The sequence below is a fragment of the Phyllobates terribilis genome, unplaced genomic scaffold (assembly GCF_046119375.1).
Source record: "Phyllobates terribilis strain yellow unplaced genomic scaffold, ASM4611937v1 Scaffold_1__5_contigs__length_1240528914, whole genome shotgun sequence".
Classification (NCBI taxonomy): Eukaryota; Metazoa; Chordata; class Amphibia; order Anura; family Dendrobatidae; genus Phyllobates; species Phyllobates terribilis.
In genome coordinates, this window is record NW_027362761.1 from 495,767,474 (window position 1) to 495,790,983 (window position 23,510).

A 23,510-nucleotide genomic window follows, 5' to 3' on the forward strand; every position below is an offset into this window, starting at 1 on the left:
AATATATCTGAATACAGGAGAAAGGGAGCCGGGTGCGTATGTTGTGCATGCCTAGCTTAACTATATCGGTGAGCTGTGCATGTCGATATAGTTAAGGGTAGTGTAGCTCCGGGTGGTCCACCCTGAGTGCAGGGCCTGGGGCAACCTCCCTCCTACCCCCCAGTAGCTAGACTACTGGGCCCTCCATACAGTATAATGGGCCCTACACATGGTATGATGGACCCCCACAGAACCGTCCAAACAATATAATGAACCTCACACAACCCTCCACACAGTATGATGGACCTCACACAACCCTCCACACTGTATATTGGCCTGCAGATATAGTATAATGGCCCTGTACATTGCCCTCCAAACAGTATAATGCCCCCCACATTGCGCTCCAAATAGTATAATGGCCCCCATATAACCCTCCAAAATGTATAACGGACCTCAATATAGCCCTCCAAACATTATAATTGGCCTCCACGCAGCCCTCCATACAGTATAAAGACCCCACACAGCCCTCCAACAGTATAATGGCCACCACACAGTATAATGCCCCCCCCCCACATAACCCTCCTAACAGTATAATAGCCCCCACAAGGTACTCATTGATTAAAAAATATATCAAATACTTACCTTTCCCTGTTCTCCCACTACTTCAATCTCTGCAGCATGTGGTCTGAAACTCTGCACAGCAGGCGCGACGTAGTAATGTCATCACGCCTACAGCGCTCAGATGACAGTGCTCAGACGCAAAGGGAGAATGATGGAGGAAGTCGTCTGCTCCATCATTGCTTTCAACTGTATCTGCACCTGTATGTAGGCCCCCCTGACTAACGGTCCTTTATTGTGGCCACATGATCTGTCACTATTAGTGGTACCCCACTACGATTGGCCAATAAATGAGCAAACAAAAAAGGCAAGTGACTGATCGCTGCTTTTTTTACTCGAACCAGTGATCATAAATGTACGTTCTTGAGAACACAATAATTATTGGCCCATGTACAATGGTGAAATATATAGAACCCTTAAAACCTAATATTTATATGCATTAAAACCATTGTGTAACACAAAAAAAAAACAGACAGTGATTAAAAACCAGTAGGAGGATGACCATGAGCCCTATAGTGTGATCATGATAAAGGCTAAGAGGCCCCACAGTCTCTGTATGTCCCAACACAATACCCTGTGATAATTGGTACCTTACGGCAGAGGTTGGCACCCTAAAAAGATAAATGGCCCCCCGCTTAATGGTGGCTGCCCCTAAATCACCCTAGCTCCCCCCATCTAAAGCAAAAGTGCCCTGGTGTGGATCCACTGATCTACTGTAGCCAAAGGGAGCAGAAACAGGTAACAGGTATAAAAAGCCCAAAGTAAAGGTAGCAATGCAACAGTTCCTCTGATTCAAAATAGGATAGATCATGATTACTCATCGTTTCACCAGTATGCCTCAACGCATTTCCCTGTGACGGTTCATCAGGAGGCCAAGTGATAAGCCCACTTATCTTTATCACTTGGCCTCCAGATGAACCTTTATGGGGAAACTACTCTAAGCGATTTTGGGCTGGATAAAGGTGGATGATTTGACATTTGAATTCTAATTAGAAACAAACTCATTGCTTATACATACATATTACATAAGTATGAATATTATTTATATAGAAACTCCACCTTTAAGCCCCTGACAAATTATTGTAAATTGTACAAACAATAGTAACATTTTGCACATATCATATTATATCATGGCAGTTACTGACTTATAGCTAATAGCAGAGGAAAGGATTTAACAAAAAACAGTCTCATACTATAATAACCTTTACATTTTACATTATACAGCAGCAAGTTTACAGAATCACAGATACTCCTCAATGGCGCGGATACATACCATGACCATCGAGGCCCCAATAACAAAAGTAAGTGCCTTAATTTGTAAGACTATGGACCGATAGAGACATATGTAGCGCATCAGCAAGTCTTATTTGCGACATTGCAATCTTTATGTTGCACGTCATATGTCATTTTGTAGCACTAGTTTAAACAGGACATTTCACTAAAATTTTAATGTTGCACTGGACACACGGTGTAATAGTAACATAGCTGATTAAAACATATTTCTTTTGCTTTGTTTTGCTTTATTTCGCCTCTCTGTTGTGGAAATATTAGCAATCAAAATATTTGGCACCTAACGAGTTAATCTTTGTCAAAGTGGGCATTATCAGACAGTTTTTACAGGGTGCCCAATCTCAAGCAGTGAGCAACACACTCCAGAAAATGAACAACCCCCACCATAGATTAGAGCAGATTTCTCACTGTGAGAGATGAAATGACAGACAGCGCTGATCTGCTGGTCTAACCTCCTGTATGATTATAAAGCTCAGTTGACCAATAGCTTTCAGATAAAGTCCCATCAGTCAGTGTAGGGGGAGGGGCAGTACAGCTGAGTTTGACTGTCACATTACAAACCCTTCTATCAGCTCTTCTCCTGTCATAGCACTGTCACCTCTTCTGTACTGCCCTTCCCCCCACATTGTCTGTACAGAGATGCATTGTTAATCACACCTTTATCTGTTGTGCTGACAGAAACTCTTAATCCCTCTGCAGTGAGATCAGAGCAGGCTGTCATAATATGTCTCACACAGGAATTGCCCAGATCAAGCAAGTGTTAGGCATCAGTCTGGTGCTGGATTTGAAATGGGTCCAGAATCTTCTGTGGTCTCCCATTTCAGTCCAGCTGGGGCTGATGCTGCTTAGCATCACCTTCCGCCTCAACGCCTAGCTTGTCCACAAGCACTGTTTATCTCCCAGGTAGTTGTGCCTAGCAATGTTAAGCCTGGGTTGCAGAGGGAGACAGGGCTTGTGGAATCTAAGTCCAGGATTTGCCGCACTGAGCATGTCCGTGACCTGGCGGATCATGATTGGTGGGTTGGCACCCAGCTGACGCGGTGACCTGGCACCGCCTGATTGGTCCACGGGTAACGTCACCAATGGCGCGTCGGTGGGCAGGGCTTAGTCTTTAAAAGGCCCGCCCACAAACATGGCGACGTGCTCAGATCATTTGAGCAAGTGATGCCGTTGTGTGGACAGCTCTGTTCCACGTGCTCCCTAGCTGTTCACTCCGTGACCTGCCGATGCCAGAGTTCGCTCGGCTAATTAGCACAGGTTGCTTAGGCAGGTTAGCTCCATAGAGGCAGGTTAGCTCCATAGAGGCAGGTAGCTTCGTCTAGCAGCCAAAGGGGTCACCCCGAGCAGCCTGCAGACGTTCTGTGCACGGCTAACACCTGTCCGTCACGTGGAGTTGAACCCTTCAGTCCGGTAGCACGCCGGCTGGGGGCACGTGTACCCGTTGGCGTAGTCACACATGTATCCTAGCGTCGCCACTGTAGTCCCTGTGCTGTAACAGGACTACAGATAGTTTTTCTCTGCCTATCACTCATGCAGCTAACGGAGATAGAGCGTACCGCTATACCCGATCCTGTGTGGAGAAACACGGAAGGGTTTAATATTTAAGTTGTCGCTTTCCTTTCCACCCGGAAAGTGTTCGGCAGCAGTCCTCCGGGCTGCATTGCGGACCCCGGGGTCGGTTGCGTTCCATTAAATTAAAGTTGTTTGCAACCGCCCTCCTAACAGCAAGTTACTGCTGTGTGAGACATATAATGACAGGCTGCTCTAATCTCAGTGCTGAGCAGGTACAACAGAAATAAGTGTGATTACTGACACACATCTGGACAGGTTTTTTTAATCATGCACCAGGAGATTAGGCTGTCTGCCATACATCTCACACACTGAGAAACCCATTCTGAGCTGTGGTGGGGCGTGTTCTTTCCCTTGAGTGTTGCTGTCTGCATTTGATTGGTCAACCTCATATAGAAGAAGTACACACACCCTGTGAATTGATTAGGTGCCAAAAACTTTGATTGCTAATATCTCCGCAATGTAGAGGCAAAAAGAAAAAAAACATAAAAACAAACAAAACACTGTTTTACTCATCTGTGCAGCCACTATTACATTATGTGTCCAGTTCAACATGAAAATTTTGTAAAAGATCCTCTTTGATGCTGACTTATTTAATGTTACTTTAAGCCGTTCCCGACATCCGATGTACCTGCATTATACAGTCGGCACCTACCGCTGACAGCAGCTATGAGAGATATTGCCAATCCATGCTGTTAAATTACTTCAATGGCGCTGTCACTCTTTGACAGAGGCATTTAAGTGTTTTATGATTTGTGGGGGAGGGGTGGAAATGGAGTGTCCATTATCCTATTGTAAATGCTGTAAAGTAAAAAAGATCAGACAGAATTGCCATTTTTGGTTAGTACAGCTTCTTCAAAACTACAATAGAACCTTATCTAAATTACATTTGTGTACCCTAAAAAAGTATCAAAAAAGTTAGAACTTAAAAATAAGCCCTTATACTGCTCCTTTGAAGGAAACATTTAAAAGTTATGGGTCTTAGAAAACAGCAACATACTTTTTTTTTTTTGCTAATTTTTTTTTTAAAACATAAAATAAACTATATATGTTTAATGTCATCATGAAGCCTGAACAATCATGTTACTGGGTCATTTTTACCACATGAAAAACAAAATCTAAAATAACAATGGTGGAATTGTGTGGTTTCTTTTCATCATATCGCCTCACTTGGAAGTGTTTCCCATTTTCCAGTACATTGTAGGGTAAAATGAATGGTGTAATACAAAACTACAACTTGTCCCGCAAAAAACGAGCCCTCATACAGCTATGTCAGCAGAAAGGGGATACAAGTTATAGCTTTTGTAAGAAGGGAAGGAAAATGAAAGCCTAAAAACTAAAATAGTCCTGGTCGGGAAGGGTTAACAAATTCTGTAGATATTACATTATTTTTATACGGGATGTCTAAGCAATTTGTTGGCCAGCAAAGACTGCCCGTTATACCCATAGTTGTGCTGGGTAGTAATAATGCTAATAATATTCTTTTTACAACAGCAGCAGAGCCCACAGTAAATCACAATTGTGGGAAATAATTTCATGAACCTAAAAAGTGACAAATGTTTTAAGCAGGGGACTAAATATAACGAGTTCCTATCTGCTTTGCTTTACAGGTCATTAATATAATAAATGCAGCTCAGGAGAACAGTCCCGTGACTGTGGCCGAGGCCTTGGACAGAGTTTTAGAAATACTGAGGACAACAGAGCTTTATTCTCCACAGCTGGGAACCAAAGATGAAGATCCCCACACCAGTGACCTTGTAGGAGGTCTGATGTCTGTATGTACAGCTTATTACCTTGAAGATGATTGTTCCTCCTCAGTCCTTGTTACTCTATGTCCCGGCCATTGTATTGTCTGCTTATGATGAATGTACAGCCGTGGCCAGAAGTTTTGAGAGTGACACAAATTTTGGTATTCACAAAGTTTGCTGCTTCAGGGTTTTTAGATCTTTTAGTATTTTGTTACTGAAATGCAATTATCCGCCTTTCATACGTTTTTATACTTTTATTGACACATCAACTTTATACATAGACTCAATATTTACGACGTTGACCCTTATTTTTCAAGACTTCTGCCCTTCGCCCTGGTAGCTGGATATGACCATCTGGGCCAAATTCTGACTTATTACCGCCTCTTGCCTATTCAGTGCTCGGAGTTTATCACAATTTCTGTGTTTTTGTTTGTCCACTGTCTTTTTGAGGATTCACCAAAGGTTTGAAACCTGGTGAATTTTCCTGGCCATGCACCCAAAATTTCAAAATTTTGTTCACTGAGCCACTTAGTTATCACTTTTGCCATGTGACTTCGTGCTCCGTCATGCTGGAAAAAGCATTGCACATCACCAAATTGCTCCTGGATCTTTAGGAGAAGTTTCTTTTGGAGGAGGTTTAGATACAATTCTTTATTCATGGCAGTGTTCTTAGGCAAAATTGTGAGTGAGCCCACTCCCTTGGATGAAAAGCAACCCTACACATGAATGGTCTCAGGATAATTTATGGTTGCTATAACTCAGTACTCATGGTAGCGCTCACGTTTTCTTCTCTGGACAGTCATTCTTCCAGATGTCCCAAACAATCTGAAGAGGGCTTCTTCAGCGAAAATCACTTTACCCCCGTCCTCTGCTGTCCCCACTCCCTTCGCTTCCTGCAGAATGTCAGTCTGTCATTGATGTTTTTCTTAGAGAGAAGTGGCTTCTTTGCTGCCCTGCCTAACACCAGGCCAGCCTCCAAAAGCCTTCACCTCACTGTCCATGCAGATGCACTGACTCCTGCCTGCTGCCATTCCTGAGCAAGCTCTGCACTACTGCTGAACCAATCCCGTAGCTGAGTCCTCTATAGGAGATAGCCCTGGCACTTGCTGGACTTTCTTGGTCAGTCTCAAGCCTCACAGCAATTGAACCTCTCTCTTTGAAGTTCATGATGATCCGATAAATAGTTATTTTCATTTGCAATTCATCTGATCACTATTTAGAACTATCTAAAGTTAATACAAATTGCCGCTATGAAAACTGAAGCAGCAAACTTTTTTTGTTGCTCAAAATTTATGGCCACCATTGTAGCACTTATTACAAACAAATTACAATTTACGTAAATTTATAATAATTGAAACATATTATCTTTTAGGATGGATTGAGAAGACTTTCAGGAAATGAATATGTTTTCTCAAAAAGTAAGTTTTGGATCGTGCTGGCATACCAGAAGAAACAGCTAGCGCGCCACCTTCTGGTCAATGAAAGTATAACCACAGAAACAGGATTGTATATTGCGGGATTATGCTCAGCATGCAATCCTTCCTGTAAATCATAAGGATAATTGTTCAGGAACAATTCAAATGTATTTTGCATTATGAGGTTTTTCTGCACCTGGATCTGTTGTATGATATGTGATAAAAGTGTTATAGGGATTAATAAGGATGGCAACTTCTGGTCCGCACATAGGATGCTGAGCTAGGCCTCATTCAGATATTTGATTTTCTCTCTTAATTGAAAAAAAAAAACAGAGATATTCATCAGTGTTTGGTCAGTATTTCATCAGTTTTTCTCATAGGCAGAAAAAACTGATGAAAGTTTCTCAATATTCTCCTAGCAAACAGCCAGTAAAAAAAGACAGCATTAAGAAACCATCAGTGTGCTGCCAAGTTTTGCATGGACCCATAGACATTCATGGCGGGTTTGACTGGAGTAAAAAAAGCAGGTCCCCTTTTTTTTAATATAAATAAATGTGAACAGCGCCAAAGACTATAACACTGTGTGCACACGGTGTGTTTTTGGTGCAGTTTCGCTGAGTTTTTTCTACCGGAATTGGGCCAAAAACACTAGGCAAACCTTCTGCCAGCTAATGTAATGACAATGCTGAAGTGCTGTGCACATGATCAGGAATTTTCCTGTCCGGATTGTCATTGCGTTTAAATCTGCAGCATGTCAATTCTTTGTTCGGTTTTGCCGCGCTTTTCACCCATTGACTTTAATTGAGTCAGTCAAATACGCAGCAAAAATGCAGGTATAAAAATATTTGGGGATTTGCTGCAGATTTTTGTTGCATATTTGACTGACTCAATTGAAGTCAATGGATCAAAAACATGGAAAAAACTAACATAGAATTGACCACAGGTCACAGGCGTCGGCTGATGAGACCCTGCTCCTCCCATCAGCCTACATCTGCTGTCACTGATAACAGCAAGAGTAGGCAATGCTGATGGGAGCTTTCATCAGCCGGCGCCTGTGCTCACAGTAAAAAAAAGTTAAAGTAAATATTAAAATAAAAAACACATTATATTCACCTATCCACCGTAATCCCGAGTGTCCCATGGCGATCAGATCTGCTAACAGCACTCTATTCACTGACAGGAGCGTGATCGCTCCCGGCAGTGTATAGCGCTGAACTGCTAGGAGAAAGGTCACCGGAGTTCAATCAGCTGATGAGCTCCAGTGATCTCACTTACTGCACCGATGCTGCATGAGAAAATTCTCACACAGCGGTGGTGTCATAAGTGAGGTCACCGGACCTCATCACCTGATTGAACTCCAGTGACCTCTCTCTCGGTAGCTCACCGCTATACACTGACACAGGAGTGATTACACTCCTGTGTCATTGTATAGCCTGCTGTCCTCTAGAACAGTCACATCAGTGATCGCTGATGTGACTGCTCTAGAGCTGACCCAGATCTTCATGGGACACTCTGAACTATGTGATCACGTCAGACAGGTGAGGTATATGGTTGTTTTTATTTTTTTTTACAGGTGACAATGGCTTCAAATGAAATGGGTGTTAGGTGAGTATTTTTGTTTTTTTACAGGAGATGAAGGCTTCAAGGGATTAGGCGTTAGGTGAGTATAACTGTGTTTTTTATTGTTAAATAAATGATTAAAACCGTGTGGACTTTTATTTCAAATAAAGGATTTTTTTCAGGTAGTGTGTTTTTTTCAATAGTTTTACTATGGGGTTATTAATGGGGGCATCTTATAGACGCCCTCCATTACTATTCTGGGCTTCATTTCAGCTGCCAATACAAGGCTGACATGAACCCCAATCCTATTACCCCACTTGCCACCGCATCAGGGCAAGTGGGAAGAGCAAGACTAAGCGCTATATTTGGCGCATCTTATGGGTGTGCCATTTCTGTGGCTGCTGAGGGCTGATATTATTAGCCTTGGAGGGGACCAGTATCCATGGCCCCTTCCCTGGCTATTAATATTAGCTCACAGCTGTCTATTTAGCCTTTGTTGGTAAGATTTTATAGGGGGACCCTACGTCAATTTTTTCTGGGGTCCCCCTGTAATCTAGCCAGTAAACACTAAGCAAACAGCTGTTATTAATAGCCAGGAAACAGTTTTGGCTACTGGCCCTTTCCCTGGCTAGTAATATCAGCCCCCAGTGGTCGGTTTTCCCTCTGCTGGTTATGAAAATGATGCGGAAGTCCACACTTTTTTAAAAAAAATGCAGTATGTCAATTTCTGCTGCAAATTTTTGACCGATTGAAATGTCATGACATGCGGTGGATCTGCATGTACTGAAAAAACAAGTGCAGCATAAGAACGCAACGTTTTGGATGCAGCAAAAATATGCTGCATCCAAAGCGCTGCTGGTTCCTGATCGTGGGGACGTACCCAAAGGCTAACCAAATAGGTGTGAGCAGTTATTAATAGCCAGGAAACATCTTGGCCTTATGGCCCCTTCCTAGGCTAAAAATACAAGCCCTCAGCTGCCCCAGAAATGGTACTTTATATTTGAATGGGATTAGGGGTAATGGGATTAGGTAATGGGATTAGCTATTGCTGACACCAAGCCCTAGGTTTAGCAATGAAGAGGTGTCAGCTAGACACCCTCATTACTAAACCTGTAAGTAAAGAGTTAAATAAACAAACACACCGAGAATAAAACACTTTATTTGAAATAAAACAGACACAATTATTTAATCATTTAAATTAATCAATATACTCACCCCAGCTCTGATGGTAATCCAAGCGTTAAAGCGATGTCCCACATTTCTTTTATGAAATATCTTTATTTAGCTCCAAAAAGCATTCATTGCTGTACAAAACGCATCAAAAAACTCATGCAAAAAATGCATGCAAAAACATGGCAAAAACGCACGTGTTTTTGCTGGCAAGAGATGCAGAAACCTTGCTGAAATTTCTGCAATCAAATACTCAACGTGCGCACATAGCTAAGGGTATGTGCCCACAGTCAGGAGTCGTCTGCGTCCTGGCGCTGCGGAATGGCCATGAGGCTTCTGCCCTCATTCTGCAAATGAGTGGCACCATTTTTTTTTTCTTCACATGCGGACTTTCCTCATAGATGTTAGGACCTGCAAGAGAAATTGACATGCTGCGGGTCTGAAAGACGCACCACATGTCAGTTTCCGTGGGTGATCCGCAGGTGCCCAGAGACACATAGCGGACATGCGATTTCTAGAAATCCCATGCTGTAACATCTGGCTGCTGCGGGTTTGACGCTGCATAGACACGCAGCTTCAAACCCGCAGCGGCTCCTCAACGTGTGCACATAACCTTAAGTGTATGTGGTCTATCCGTGAAGTACATATGTGAAAAACGGATGTCTGAATGAGGCCTAATTCAGCAAATCACTTAATACACCTGAGAAAAACTGAGCTGTGAACCTTCACTCTGTATTAAGAAGCTAGCAATGAATGTTGATGTATTGTATCATGTGTACAATGTTTTATGTTTACGAACAAAAGATAGATATGCGTTAGATATATAATAGTATTACGGGTCTGTTTTAGAAGGTCGTCTTCTTATTATTCCAGATATGCACCACAGCCATAGTCACCTTTCTGTGCCAGTGACAATTAATGACGTGCCACCTCAGATAGCTCAGTTACTGGATGATGAGGATTCCTGGGACTTTAACATATTTGAATTAGAAGCTGTTACACATAAAAGGTGAGCGGTGGCGACATCTCACAGATGTTATCTGTACACATTTGGATATCAAAACAATTACACATAATGCATTTTATTTGCGAAGAAAGCTGACATGTTGGGTGAAGTTTTTATCAAGTGAATGTTTAAAGAATAACTCAACTTTTTTTATTTAGCTATCCTCTGGGTGTTGCAAAGTTATGAATTTTTATAAAACATTTCATTACCTTATTTTGCTTACTTCTCTCCCAAACATCATGCTGCATTGCTGCTTCACAAGGCCAGTTCATGCTTCTTTACAAACTGCTTTCAACTGCTGCTCAGCTAAAATCCATACATAATTTACAAGCAGAGTATGAGAATTCTCCTCTGAGCTCTCTACTCCCATACTCAGGGAACTCTCATATTGTGTTTGTACACAGTTCACAGCAGTTGAAAGCAGCTTCTAAAGAAGCATGAACATTGCCAGGAGCAGCAGCACTGCCGCACGATGTTTGGGAGAGAAGGAAGCAAATTAAGATAATGAAGCTTATTACAAAAATTCACAACAATGCGATGCCTGGAATATAAATGATTGTCTCCTCACTTCCCAGATGTTAACAAACTGTTGTAAAAAGAAAAGGGGATGCTGCACAATGGTAAACATGGCCCGGGCACAACTGTTTTGAGATGTGTTATTGCATCAATTTCTAAATGAGTTAATTATTTCAAATGAAAAGGAAAAATGTCTAATCATCTTCTGATCTGTGTACTATGTTCTGCTGTATATAATATATGGCTATAAGAGACTTACAAATCGGTGCATTCTCGTTTTCTTTACACTTTACACAGCGTCCCAACTTTTTGGGAATTGGGGTTGTATTCTACATATTTTTTCATTGCATTCTGAGAGCAAGAGGCAGTCTCATGGCTGTTTGATCTAAATTGACTGGAAGGATGACCGCTGAATATTTTTTTTATTATTCCTATGGCTTAAACACATTTAAACGTGCTTTTCTTTTCCGCATTATAGATTGTCTACTAAGTGCTATAGTTACATAACTGGAATTACCTTGCATGTTACTCTTATACTGTCTGGAGCTAAGAAAGAGGTTATCACAATATTATCTAATTATAAAGTTATATTAATGACCAATGATGACCATGACCCTGTGTTCTTTGATTCCCAAAATTCAGAGGCACCAGAGAGTATACTGTATATAGGGATAAAACGTAGCTTTTATTCCATCCTAAAAATCACATAGCCAGGGTATAAAAATGAGGTAGACAATGCGACTTTTCGGCCATAATAGGCCTTTATCAAGCCAGAAATACAAATAGTAAAAATTCAGTCAATTTACTATTTATATTTCTGGCTCGATAAAAGCCTATTATGGCCGAAACGTCGCATCGTCTACCTCATTTTTGTACCCTGGCTATGTGATTTTAAAGCTGGAATAAAAGCTACGTTTTATTCCTATATATACTCTCTGGTGCCTTCGAATTTTTGGAATGTTTACTGCTGGACCTTGTGGTGTCACGCCAAGTCTGCACGGAGCTACCACTGGTGCATGAGAATTGCTCACTGGATCCTGTGTTCTTTGATAACATTCTGCGGATCTGTACATACTGTATATATAAATTGACTTCATATTATACAGTTCATGTGATGAAGATATGTTTTATTCAATATCTTGATTTTTTTTAGGCCATTAGTTTATCTTGGACTGAAAATATTTGCTTGTTTTGGTGTCTGTGAATTTCTAAACTGCTCAGAAGCAACCCTGCGCTCCTGGCTGCAAATCATTGAGGCCAACTATCATGCGTCCAATGCCTACCACAACTCCACCCACGCAGCAGATGTCCTTCATGCCACAGCCTTTTTTCTTCAGAAAGATAATGTGAAGGTACAGATTATGCTGAAGTTTTCTTGTACAGGGTCCTCTCTCCACTGTTCACTCATTTAGTCATGTATATGTACCTGATTATATTTTATATTATGTGCTTCTGTACAAGGCTATGAACACCTTTGACATATAAAAAAATGATCTTTACATGTTAGTGGTTTTCTTTATTTAAAAAAAATATCAGATTTTTGTTTTTTGGGAGTGTTTCTCCCAGTAATACAGGCTGGAAGTGAGGTCTGCGTGTTCAGGGTGCTGCTGTCTTCACTTGCTTTCATGTATTAGCACAGCTCCAATACTGTATTCTTTTTTTCCAATACAGTATTTTTTTTTGGTGGGGGGCTTTTATAAACATGTCTATAGCTTGTTCTTTCTTCCCTCTGAGATACTGCTTCTCCTCTCAAAGCTGTGGAGTTATGTGCACAACCTCATCTTTGGTGCCATTTCTAAGGCGCGTTTCAGACGTCCGGATATTTCTGGTACTGGAAAAACCAGTACCGGAGATATCCGTGTGCCGCTTCAGTATCACACGTACCAGCGCCTTGGAATCAGTGTACAGTTAGTGCTGTTCCCAAGCGCCGGGTGCTGAATGGTGCCCTCATCATTGTCCCATGCTTGCTCTACGATCAGCGCTAGCAAGGGACGATGATGAGAGTAGTACTCTGCTCCCGCTGTATCCTGGTGTTAAAATAAGAATAAAATTTAAAAAAAATCCTTACACTCACCTGTCCAAAGGTGTCCCCCGCTGTAATCCACCTGATCGCTGAAGCCAAGGAGCCGGGGAGAATGACTCGCTCCAGCGAGCGGGTCCCTGCTCTGTGCTGAGCTCATGAGCGGTGTCCTGTCACTCACTGAGCTCAGCACAGAGCAGGGGTCCGCTTGCTGCAGCGAGTCATTCTCTCCGGCTCCTCGGTGTGAACGGTCAGATGGATTACAGCGGGAGACATCTTCGGACAGGTGAGTGTAACAATTTTTTAACATTATTCTTGTTTTTACACCAGGACACAGTAGGAGCAGAATACTGCTCTCATCATTGTCCCTTGCTAGCGCTGATCACAGCGCAAGCAGGGGACAAAATTGAGGGCAGCATTCAGCACCCGGCACTTCTGAACAGCAGATTCCCAGGCGTCGGTAAGTGTCACACTGATGACACACGGATGTCATCAGTGTGCACGTATATGTTGGACGTTTTGCGGACTGTGCTGCGAGAAAAAAACGGACATGTCAGCGTGTTTTGCTCACAGACACATGGTCCGTGGAAGGACACTGACATGTGCACAGACCCATTCATTTTAATGAGTCTACTTGTGTCAGTGTCTCCAGTACTTGTGGAAACGGACACCACATGTACTCAAAACACTGACGTCTGAAAGGTGCCTAACACTGAGAGACAGGAGAAGGAGAGCACAGTGTTGTCAGGAGCAGGAACTTTGACGAATTTGTAACATTTTTGCAGATCTCTCAGCTAGGTAAATGACTTACAGGCAAAGCAGCAACAAAATGGTTGAACATTTTTAATGAAGACTTTTTAGAAAGTTGTTTCAGTTTGTTTTGGTAAGCAAATAAACAATAACAAATTGTGTGACGTTGTAAATAGCCTTTAAGCATTATGTTATGTACTGGAAACATGATGGCACCTGTTGACAATGTATATTACCTTAGAGTTTGGGTACTATAAAATAAATAAACAACATAAATAATGGTTACATGGGAAGGCTCTCTCCAAAGGTCTGTGCTGATTTTACTTTAAGTGGTAATTATATTTTAAGCAATATAACATATACATTTTTTTACACAAAATGTAAAACCTGCAGAGTGCAAGTCCAGGTTGGGGCTTAGATTCATATTTTAAAGGAACAGAGGAAAGCAAAGAAAAAGGAGATGGTAATAAGCCCAAAGAAGTAATTAGTGTAACAAGAAAATACTTTATTTAAAGAGGTTGTCCACTACTTTATTATTGATGACCTATCCTTAGGATAGGTCATCAATGTCTGATGGGTCCGGGTTTGACACCTGGCACCCCCAACGATCAGCTGTTCTCGGTGGTGGCCGCTGGCCAAAAACACTCAATTGTGGATTCAAGTCAATAGGAAGTGAATGTGCAGTACCCAGCCGCAGTCTGGAGACAGAGCAGCTCCACAATTGAGCATTTCAGGCCAGCGTCCGCCACCATCGACACCGGATCTTTGCACATTAGTAAAGTCTTTTAATAACATTTTTCATACAGACACATGATGCGTAGTCTACTATAATCAGTATTTATTATTTGCCCTTAAGATCTGATATCATAGGCAAGAATTGTAATGTGCTCAGTCAGAGAGATGCTATAGAAAAAGCCATATTGCTTGTCGCTTACTTCACCCTTTGGACTTACTCAGTGGTCCTCCTCAGCCACCCACACAGACGGACACACACCAGACCTGATCTTCACCCAACTCTGCTCCCTATTTAACCTCACAACCTCCCCCTACCCCTATTTGACCACCATCTACTCACATTCTCATCCCTGTCACCCATGTCCGGCAACTAGCACACCCCCGCAGCAACCTTGCACATCTAGACACTCACACACTCTCTGACTCTGTTCTACCACTGACATCCATATCCTCACTCCATGACACAGACAGCTCCACCGCTTTCTACAATGCCACTCTCGCATCAGCTATTGACTCGGTCGCCCCTCTTGTGCATGGCAGAGCGCAACCCTGGCACAACAACCTCACTAAATAGCTTCGACAAGCGTCCAGGGTTGCGGAGCGGCGTTGGAAGAAAACACATACTCAAGATGACTTCACTGCATTCAAACAAGCAACACTTGCATTCAAATCAGCACTCACCTCTGCTAAACAGGCCTACTTCACAACCCTCATATCCTCCCTATCCTACAACCCCAAACAGCTATTCAACACTTTTAACTCTCTCCTCCGCCCTCCACTGCCCCCTCCGACCTCCGTCATCTCTGCTGAGGAGTTTGCCACACACTTCAAAAACAAGATTGACCAAACACGGCAAGTCTTTACTGTCCGACCACCACAACCCCTTTGTTTTCCACAGCATTTCCCTACCCCCATAACCTCCCTAACCAACATCACGGAAAGAGACCTTACTCGTCTCCTCTCCAAATCACACCTCACCACATGTGCACTCGACCCCATCCCATCCCACCTCCTCCCCAACCTCACCCCCACACTCATCCCATCCCTAACCCATCTGTTCAACCTATCACTATCTTCTGGTACTTTCACCGCTGCCTTCAAACATGCCACAATCACGCCCATCCTCAAAAAGCCATCCCTCGACCCAACCGCCTTGTCCAGCTATCGCCCCATATCGCTGCTCCCATTTGCCTCCAAACTCCTTGAGCAACACGTTCACGCTGAACTTTCCTCCCACTTTCCATCTAACTCTCTCTTCGACAACCGACAATACCAAAGCTAACAGACAATTCTCTGTACTCCTTCTTCTTGACCTTTCCTCTGCTTTCGATACAGTTGACCATTGCCTCCTACTACAGATCCTCTCTTCCTTTGGCGTCAAAGACCTTGCCCTATCCTCATACCTTTCTAACCGCACATTTAGCGTCTCCCACTCCCACACTACCTCCTCACCCTGCCCCCTCTCTGTTGGAGTCTCTCAAGGCTCTGTCCTAGGACCTCTACTCTTCTCAATCTATACCCTTGGCCTGGGACAGCTCATAAAATCCCATGGCTTCCAATACCATCTGTACTCTGATGACACCCAGATCTACCTCTCTGGCCCAGATGTCACCTCTCTGCTGTCCAGAATCCCAGCATGTCTAGCAGCCATATCCTCCTTCTTCTCCTCCCGCTACCTCAAGCTCAATGTGGACAAAACTGAACTCATTATCTTTCCCCCATCTCGCATATCTTTCCCACCTGATCTTTCTATCACAATAAATGACATTACTCTTTCCCCTGTAGCGACAATCCGCTGCCTCGGAGTAACCCTTGACTCTGCCCTGTCCTTCAAACCCCACATCCAAGCTCTCGCCACCTCCTGTCGCCTCCAGCTTATTTCCAGAATCCGTCCTTTCCTCAACCCTCAATCTACTAAACTGCTTGTGCATGCCCTCATCATTTCCCGCCTCGACTATTGCAACATCCTCCTCTGTGGCCTACCTGCTAAAACTCTCGCACCCCTCCAGTCCATCCTCAACTCTGCTGCACGACTTGTTCATCTCTCGCCTCGCTACTCCTCTGCTACCCCCCTTTGCAAATCCCTTCATTGGCTCTCATTCCCCCAGCGTATCCAGTTCCAACTACTAACACTGACCTACAAAGCCATCCATAACCTCTCTCCTCCGTACATCTGTGAACTAATCTCCTGATATATTCCCTCACGTAACCTCCGGTCCTCCCAAGACCTCCTTCTCTTTTCCACACTTATTCGTTCCTCACGCAATCGCCTCCAAGATTTCTCCCGAATATCCCTCGTCCTATGGAATTCTGTGCCTCAACACGTCCGATTATTCACCACACCTGGATCCTTCAGACGGAACCTGAAAACCCATCTCTTCAAACAAGCTTACAGCCTGCTATGACCTTGCTTGCTGCCACGACCTTGCTTGCTGCCACCTCAACCAACAACACCGGAGCTACTGCAACCCCTCAACCTACTGTCTCCACCCCATTCCTGTAGAATGTAAGCCCGCAAGGGCAGGGTCCTCTTCCCTCCGTACCGTTCTATCATTGTTAGTTTGTTTACTGTAAGTGATATCTGTATTTGGTATGTAACCCCTCCTTATGTACAGCGCCATGGAATCAATGGCGCTATAGAAATTGATAATAATAATAATATTGCACAGTTCACTTATAGGCTGTGTGCCCACGATGCGTTTTTTAAGCGTTTCCGCAGCGGCAATTCCGCCCCGGAAACGCTTAAAAACGCTTGGTAGAAGGTCTGCAATGTTCCCCAATGATAATCCACATGTGCTGTGCACATGCTGCGGAAATTTCCGCTGCAGATTATCATTGCGGAAAAATCTGCAGCACTACCATTAATTTTGCGTAATCGCGGCATTTTAGCCGCCATTGACTTGCATTGAATTGCATAATATCCGCATCACTACATGTGCACATGCGGATATTAAGCGATTCAATGTGCGGATGGTACCCGGGTCTGGAGAAGAGGAGGCTCTCCTCCAGATCCGGTACCATAGTACCTGTAAAAAGAATAAAAAATAAAAAATAAACATTATACTCACCTTCTGATGGCCCCCCGGTCTCCATAGTGATACGTCCTGGCTCCCCGGCAGCTTGCGATGGTCTAAAAGGACCTTCCATGATGTCATTTAGTCATGTGACGTCGGCGGTCGCGTGACCTGTCACATGACTAAATGACGTCATGGAAGGTCCTTTTAGACCACCGCGAGCCACCCAACACACCGGACAAGGAGACCGGGGGCCATCAAAAGGTGAGTATAATGTTTATTTTTTATTTTTTACCATTCTTTTACTATTAACTTGGTCACACTATATAAATACATGCTGGTTGCATGGATTTATATAGTGTGACCAAGATGTCAAGAACTTTTCCAAGTGATGCTAAAATCGCTTGGAAAAGCGCTTGACAACCCGCATGTGAAATCGCATGTGAAAAACGCGGGACATACGCTTGTCTCTGGCAGAAAAAAACATGTAAAATCCGCATGCGTTTTTTCTGCCAGGGAGATGCAGAAACGCTCAGGAAAAAATCCGGAGCATTTCTGCATCGTGGGCACATAGCCTTAGGGTCATCTTTTTCCATTAATTCAGTTTAGGTCTTACTCCATTGAACCTCTTAATGAATCAGGAGCCTTGAACTCCACCACGTCCCCTCATTAAGATCAACGGCCATGATGAATCGGGACCATTGACTTGTATGGTCATAAATACATTTCTATCTGATCTTTGTTGCCATCTGACTCTTTATTATTTTTTTCGTAGACAAGTCTTGATCAGCTGGACAAAGTAGCTGCTTTGATAGCTGCCACGGTTCATGATATCGATCACCCCGGTCGCACCAATTCTTTTCTTTGCAATGCCGGCAGTGAACTAGCCCTCCTCTACAATGATACCGCTGTCTTAGAAAGTCACCACTCTGCTTTGGCATTCCAGCTCACGGCAAAGGACAGCAAATGCAATATTTTCAAGAACATGGATCGGTATGCTACTTTACATCTTTTTGTGTTCACTGACGACCTGAAACTCCTAATTTATAACCAATGTTCTCAGCTGTTTTCACTTTGAAAGATTTGGGCAACAAAACCAGATTTTGTGAGGGAAAAAAATACAAAAAAAAAATGACATTGCGTGCTGTGAAACTTCTAGCATACAAGGATCAAGATACAGGAGAGGGGCCTATTTAGCTGCCGGGTCCTCAGTGAGTAATTCATTGCCGACCCAATCTGTTGCTGCCAGAGCTGAACTAATGCACTAATGGTGCCCCTAATTCATGGTTACTGCCCCCTCTTTTCCATAGCAAAGACTGAGAAAAGAGGATTTTGAGCACTATAGAGCACTGTGTGGTTTCTTAAAGACATTGTATAGGATTAGAAAAACATGCCTGGCTTCTTCCAAAAACACTGCCACTCCTGTTTACAGGTTGTATGTGGTATTGCAGCTCTGCGACATTCACTTCAGATGACCATACATGAAATAACCTATGGCCTAGGGTGATGCTATTACTTGGTTTAAGCCAGCCATGTTTTCCTAATCCTGGACAACACCTTTCCCTACAGCACAAAGTTGCTTTATTATGAATATTCATGTAATAGAGCATCCTATTTTTTTTAAACTGCATATCTCTTTCTATTACTTTTTTCTTTTCTTCAGAACCCAATATCGGACCCTTCGTCAAGCCATAATTGACATGGTTTTAGCCACGGAGATGACCAAACACTTTGAGCACGTGAACAAGTTTGTGAATAGCATCAACAAGCCAATTGCTGCCGAGGAGAACAACTCAAATGTAAGACGACGTCGGGATTGGCACTTTATTATGTGACATTTCTTGTTTGCACTCTCTGGAATATTAATCTGGTCGCATATCAAGTGACGTAAGACTGATGTGTGGTGATAAGACATAATGTACAGCTGTGTCTGCCTTTATCATTGTCAGGCAAAATTTAGGACAAGTAATCTCCTAGATGTTTTAATATAAGGTCAAATAAACAAATGGCCTGGACAAGAAAAGTGTAAACTATAGGAAGGGTGGCCACACACATTAGAGCGTGAAACCAGCCTGAGAACAGACTGTGATATGCGGACCGGCTGCGGGTCTCCTGATCTAATCTCAACTGCCTTATAGGCATATACAGTAGTGTTCAAAATAATAGCAGTCCAATATGACTAACCAGATTAATCACTGTTTTTGGTATAAATTACATTACCACATGTCAAACAATTTACCAGTTGGTGCAGTAGATTCTAAGAAAACCACCAGACTCAGCTTTCATGATCTCCATGTTTTTGAGTTTGTGTATTTCAATAATTAATTATAGGGGGGTGTTCAAAATAATAGCAGTGTGGAGTACAATTAGTGAGGTCAATCATTCTGTGAAGAAACAGGTGTGAATCAGGTGGCCCTTATTTAAGGGTGAAGCCAGCACATGTTGTACATGCATTTCTCCTTGAAAGCCTCAGAAATATGGGTCGTTCAAAGTACGCTGTTCTTCTGATTATGTCTCGATTAAAAAGTTGATTGGAGAGGGTAAAACTTATAAAGAAGTGCAGATAATGATAGGCTCTTCAGCTAAAATGATCTCCAATGCTTTCAAATGGAAAGCAAAACCAGAGAGTTGTGGAAGAAAATGGAAGGCTACCATATGAATGGATCGAAGAATAGCCAGAATGGCAAAGGCTCAGCCAATGATCAGCTTCAAGATAATCAAAGACAGTGAGTACTGTGACAGTTAGAAGATGCCTGTGTGAAGCTAATCTCTTAGCAAGAAGTCCCCGCAAAGTCCCACTGCTAAAGAAAAGACATGTGCTGAAGTGGATACAATTTTCAAAAAAACACATCAACTGGCCTAAAGAGAAATGGAGAAACATTTTGTGGACTGATGAAAGTAAAATTGTTCTTTTTGAGTACAAGGGCCGCAGACAGTTCATCAGACGACCCCCAAACTTTGCATTCAAGCCACATTACACTCTGAAGACAGTGAAGCATGGTGGTGCTAGCATCATGATATGGGCATGTTTCTCTTACTACGGTGCCGGACCTATTTACCGAATACCAGGTATCATGGACTAGTTTGCATATATTAAAATACTTGAAGAGGTCATGTTGCCTTACGCTGAAGAGGATATACTCTTAAAATGGGTGTTTTAACAAGACAACAACCCTAAACACACCAGTAAATTAGCAAAATCTTGGTTCCAGACCAACAAAATTGAGGTTATAGAGTGGCCAGCCCAATCCCCGGACCTTAATCCGATAGAACACTTGTGGGGTGACATCAAAAATGCAATTTCTGAGGCAATGCCAACAAATGCCCAAAAATTGTGGGATGTAGTCAAAGCATCCTGGGCTGGAATAACATGTGACAGGCGGCAGAAGTTGGTTGACTCTATGCAACATACAGTACAGACCAAAAGTTTGGACACACCTTCTCATTTAAAGATTTTTCTGTATTTTCATGACTTTGAAAATTGTACATTCACATTGAAGGCATCAAAACTATGAATTAACACATGTGGAATTATATATTTAACAAAAAAAAGTGTGAAACAACTGAAAATATGTCTTATATTCTAGGTTCTTCAAAGTAGCCACCTTTTGCTTTGATGACTGCTTTGCACACTCTTGGCATTCTCTTGATGAGCTTCAAGAGGTAGTCACCGGAAATGGTTTTCACTTCACAGGTGTGCCCTGTCAGGTTTAATAAGTGTGATTTCTTGCCTTATTAATGGGGTTGGGACCATCAGTTGTGTTGTGCAGAAGTCTGGTGGATACACAGCTGATAGTCCTACTGAATAGACTGTTAGAATTTGTATCATGGCAAGAAAAAAGCAGCTAAGTAAAGAAAAACGAGTGGCCATTATTACTTTAAGAAATAAAGGTCAGTCAGTCTGAAAAATTGGGCAAACTTTGAATGTGTCCCCAAGTGCAGTTGCAAAAACCATCAAGCGCTACAAAGAAACTGGCTCACATGAGGACCGCCCCGGTAAAGGAAGACCAAGAGTCACCTCTGCTTCTGAGAATAAGTTTATCCGAGTCACCAGCCTCAGAAATCGCAGGTTAACAGCAGCTCAGATTAGAGACCAGGTCAATGCCACACAGAGTTCTAGCAGCCGACACATCTCTTCAACAACTGTTAAGAGGAGACTTTGTGCAGCAGGCCTTCATGGTAAAATAGCTGCTAGGAAACCACTGCTAAGGTCAGGCAGCAAGCAGAAGAGACTCGTTTGGGCTAAAGAACACAAGGAATGGACATTAGACCAGTGGAAATCTGTGCTTTGGTCTGATGAGTCCAAATTTGAGATCTTTGGTTCCAACCACCGTGTCTTTGTGCGACGCAGAAAAGGTGAACGGATGGACTCTACATGCCTGGTTCCCACCGTGAAGCATGGAGGAGGAGGTGTGATGGTGTGGGGGTGCTTTGCTGGTGACACTGTTGGGGATTTATTCAAAATTGAAGGCATACTGAACCAGCATGGCTACCACAGCATCTTGCAGCGGCATGCTATTCCATCCGGTTTGCGTTTAGTTTGACCATCATTTATTTTTCAACAGGACAATGACCCCAAACACACCTCCAGGCTGTGTAAGGGCTATTTGACCAAGAAGGAGAGTGATGGGGTGCTACGCCAGATGACCTGGCCTCCACAGTCACCAGATAAGAACCCAATCGAGATGGTTTGGGGTGAGCTGGACCACTGAGTGAAGGCAAAAGGGCCAACAAGTGCTAAGCATCTCTGGGAACTCCTTCAAGATTGTTGGAAGACCATTTCCGGTGACTACCTTTTGAAGCTCATCAAGAGAATGCCAAGAGTGTGCAAAGCAGTCATCAAAGCAAAAGGTGGCTACTTTGAAGAACCTAGAATATAAGACATATTTTCAGTTGTTTCACACTTTTTTTGTTAAATATATAATTCCACATGTGTTAATTCATAATTTTGATGCCTTCAGTGTGAATGTACAATTTTCATAGTAATGAAAATACAGAAAAATCTTTAAATGAGAAGGTGTGTCCAAACTTTTGGTCTGTACTGTAAATGTGAAGGAGCTCTAAAAAATGTGGTTATGCAACTAAATATTAGGTTAGTGATTCACAGGAATGCTAAAGCCTCACAAAAAGAGTACATATCGTGAGTTTGTAAAGACAAATGCAGACTATTTTTTTTGAACAGCCCAGTGTTAATTTTTTGTTGTTTTCTGTAAAGTATTTAAAATTATATACATTTCTCTTCATGTTTTGATATAGAAAACAGTGTGCTATGTTCCCAATGCATGGAAATAAAAACTAGTATAAAGATTTTGTGCTTAACTCATGTTTTTGAACACACTGCTATTATATTGAACATTACTGTAGGAGCCTGTCGAGTACGGGACAGGAGACCCGCAGCCAGTCCATGCATCGCTGTCCGTAAAACACAAAGTGTGAAGCCAGCCTTAGATAGATGATTGTTAACCAGGCAATCATGCATTTAACACTTGTTCAGTCATCTCAACCATACACATTTTAGGCCATGTAGTCATTCATGCTGGTTGTACATGTTCAATGACAATCGGAGAAGGACAAAAAATCTTTCTGGGTATGTGCATTTACTGACAACTATTGGATGAAAATTCTAACCACAGCAGATTTCAATGAAAATGATGACTGACGTTGATTGGCAAAAACAATAATTTATCGTTTTTTAGTTGAAGTCATCCATTTTGATCAACTTTAGACTAATGTGTAGGGCCCATTATAAAGAAAAGCAATTCCTGCGGCAAGGTCATTTATACCTAATGTATATTCACATAACGGTTTATATAAGACACGTGACTTTGTTACCCTCTTCCTGTCACCATGCATACATTTGTCAAGCAGAGAGTTGGTAATGCCGTCTGATATAAATGTGATCCCATGGGGAGGAATGATTGTCATCCCCACTGCCGCAGTAACAGCCGTCATAAAGGAACCTCAGTGGCTCCATTTGTCTGTATACTGTGAGCCCCAGAATAGCAACAACCCAGCAACTAGCACATCCCCTCTTAGGACATACTTCAGGTATAGCGAAATAGCTGATGTGGCACTCATATAAATGAAGCGCCAACTTGTACTTCATACAGCTACACCGAT

The 23,510-nt window shown here is 42.6% G+C and overlaps 1 protein-coding gene across 6 annotated transcripts in view; it reads left to right on the forward strand.

Moving 5' to 3' along the window:
• Positions 1-23,510, forward strand: part of PDE8B (phosphodiesterase 8B) — a 390,573-nt gene that overhangs the window by 339,358 nt on the left and 27,705 nt on the right. For all 6 annotated transcript variants that reach the window (XM_073680165.1, XM_073680166.1, XM_073680164.1 and 3 more), the window contains 7 exons: positions 1,822-1,898; positions 5,067-5,231; positions 6,577-6,622; positions 10,223-10,358; positions 12,025-12,223; positions 18,166-18,383; positions 19,054-19,189. In XM_073680165.1, coding sequence (XP_073536266.1) covers positions 1,822-1,898; positions 5,067-5,231; positions 6,577-6,622; positions 10,223-10,358; positions 12,025-12,223; positions 18,166-18,383; positions 19,054-19,189 — 977 coding nt within the window. The remainder of the gene's footprint in view (positions 1-1,821; positions 1,899-5,066; positions 5,232-6,576; positions 6,623-10,222; positions 10,359-12,024; positions 12,224-18,165; positions 18,384-19,053; positions 19,190-23,510) is intronic.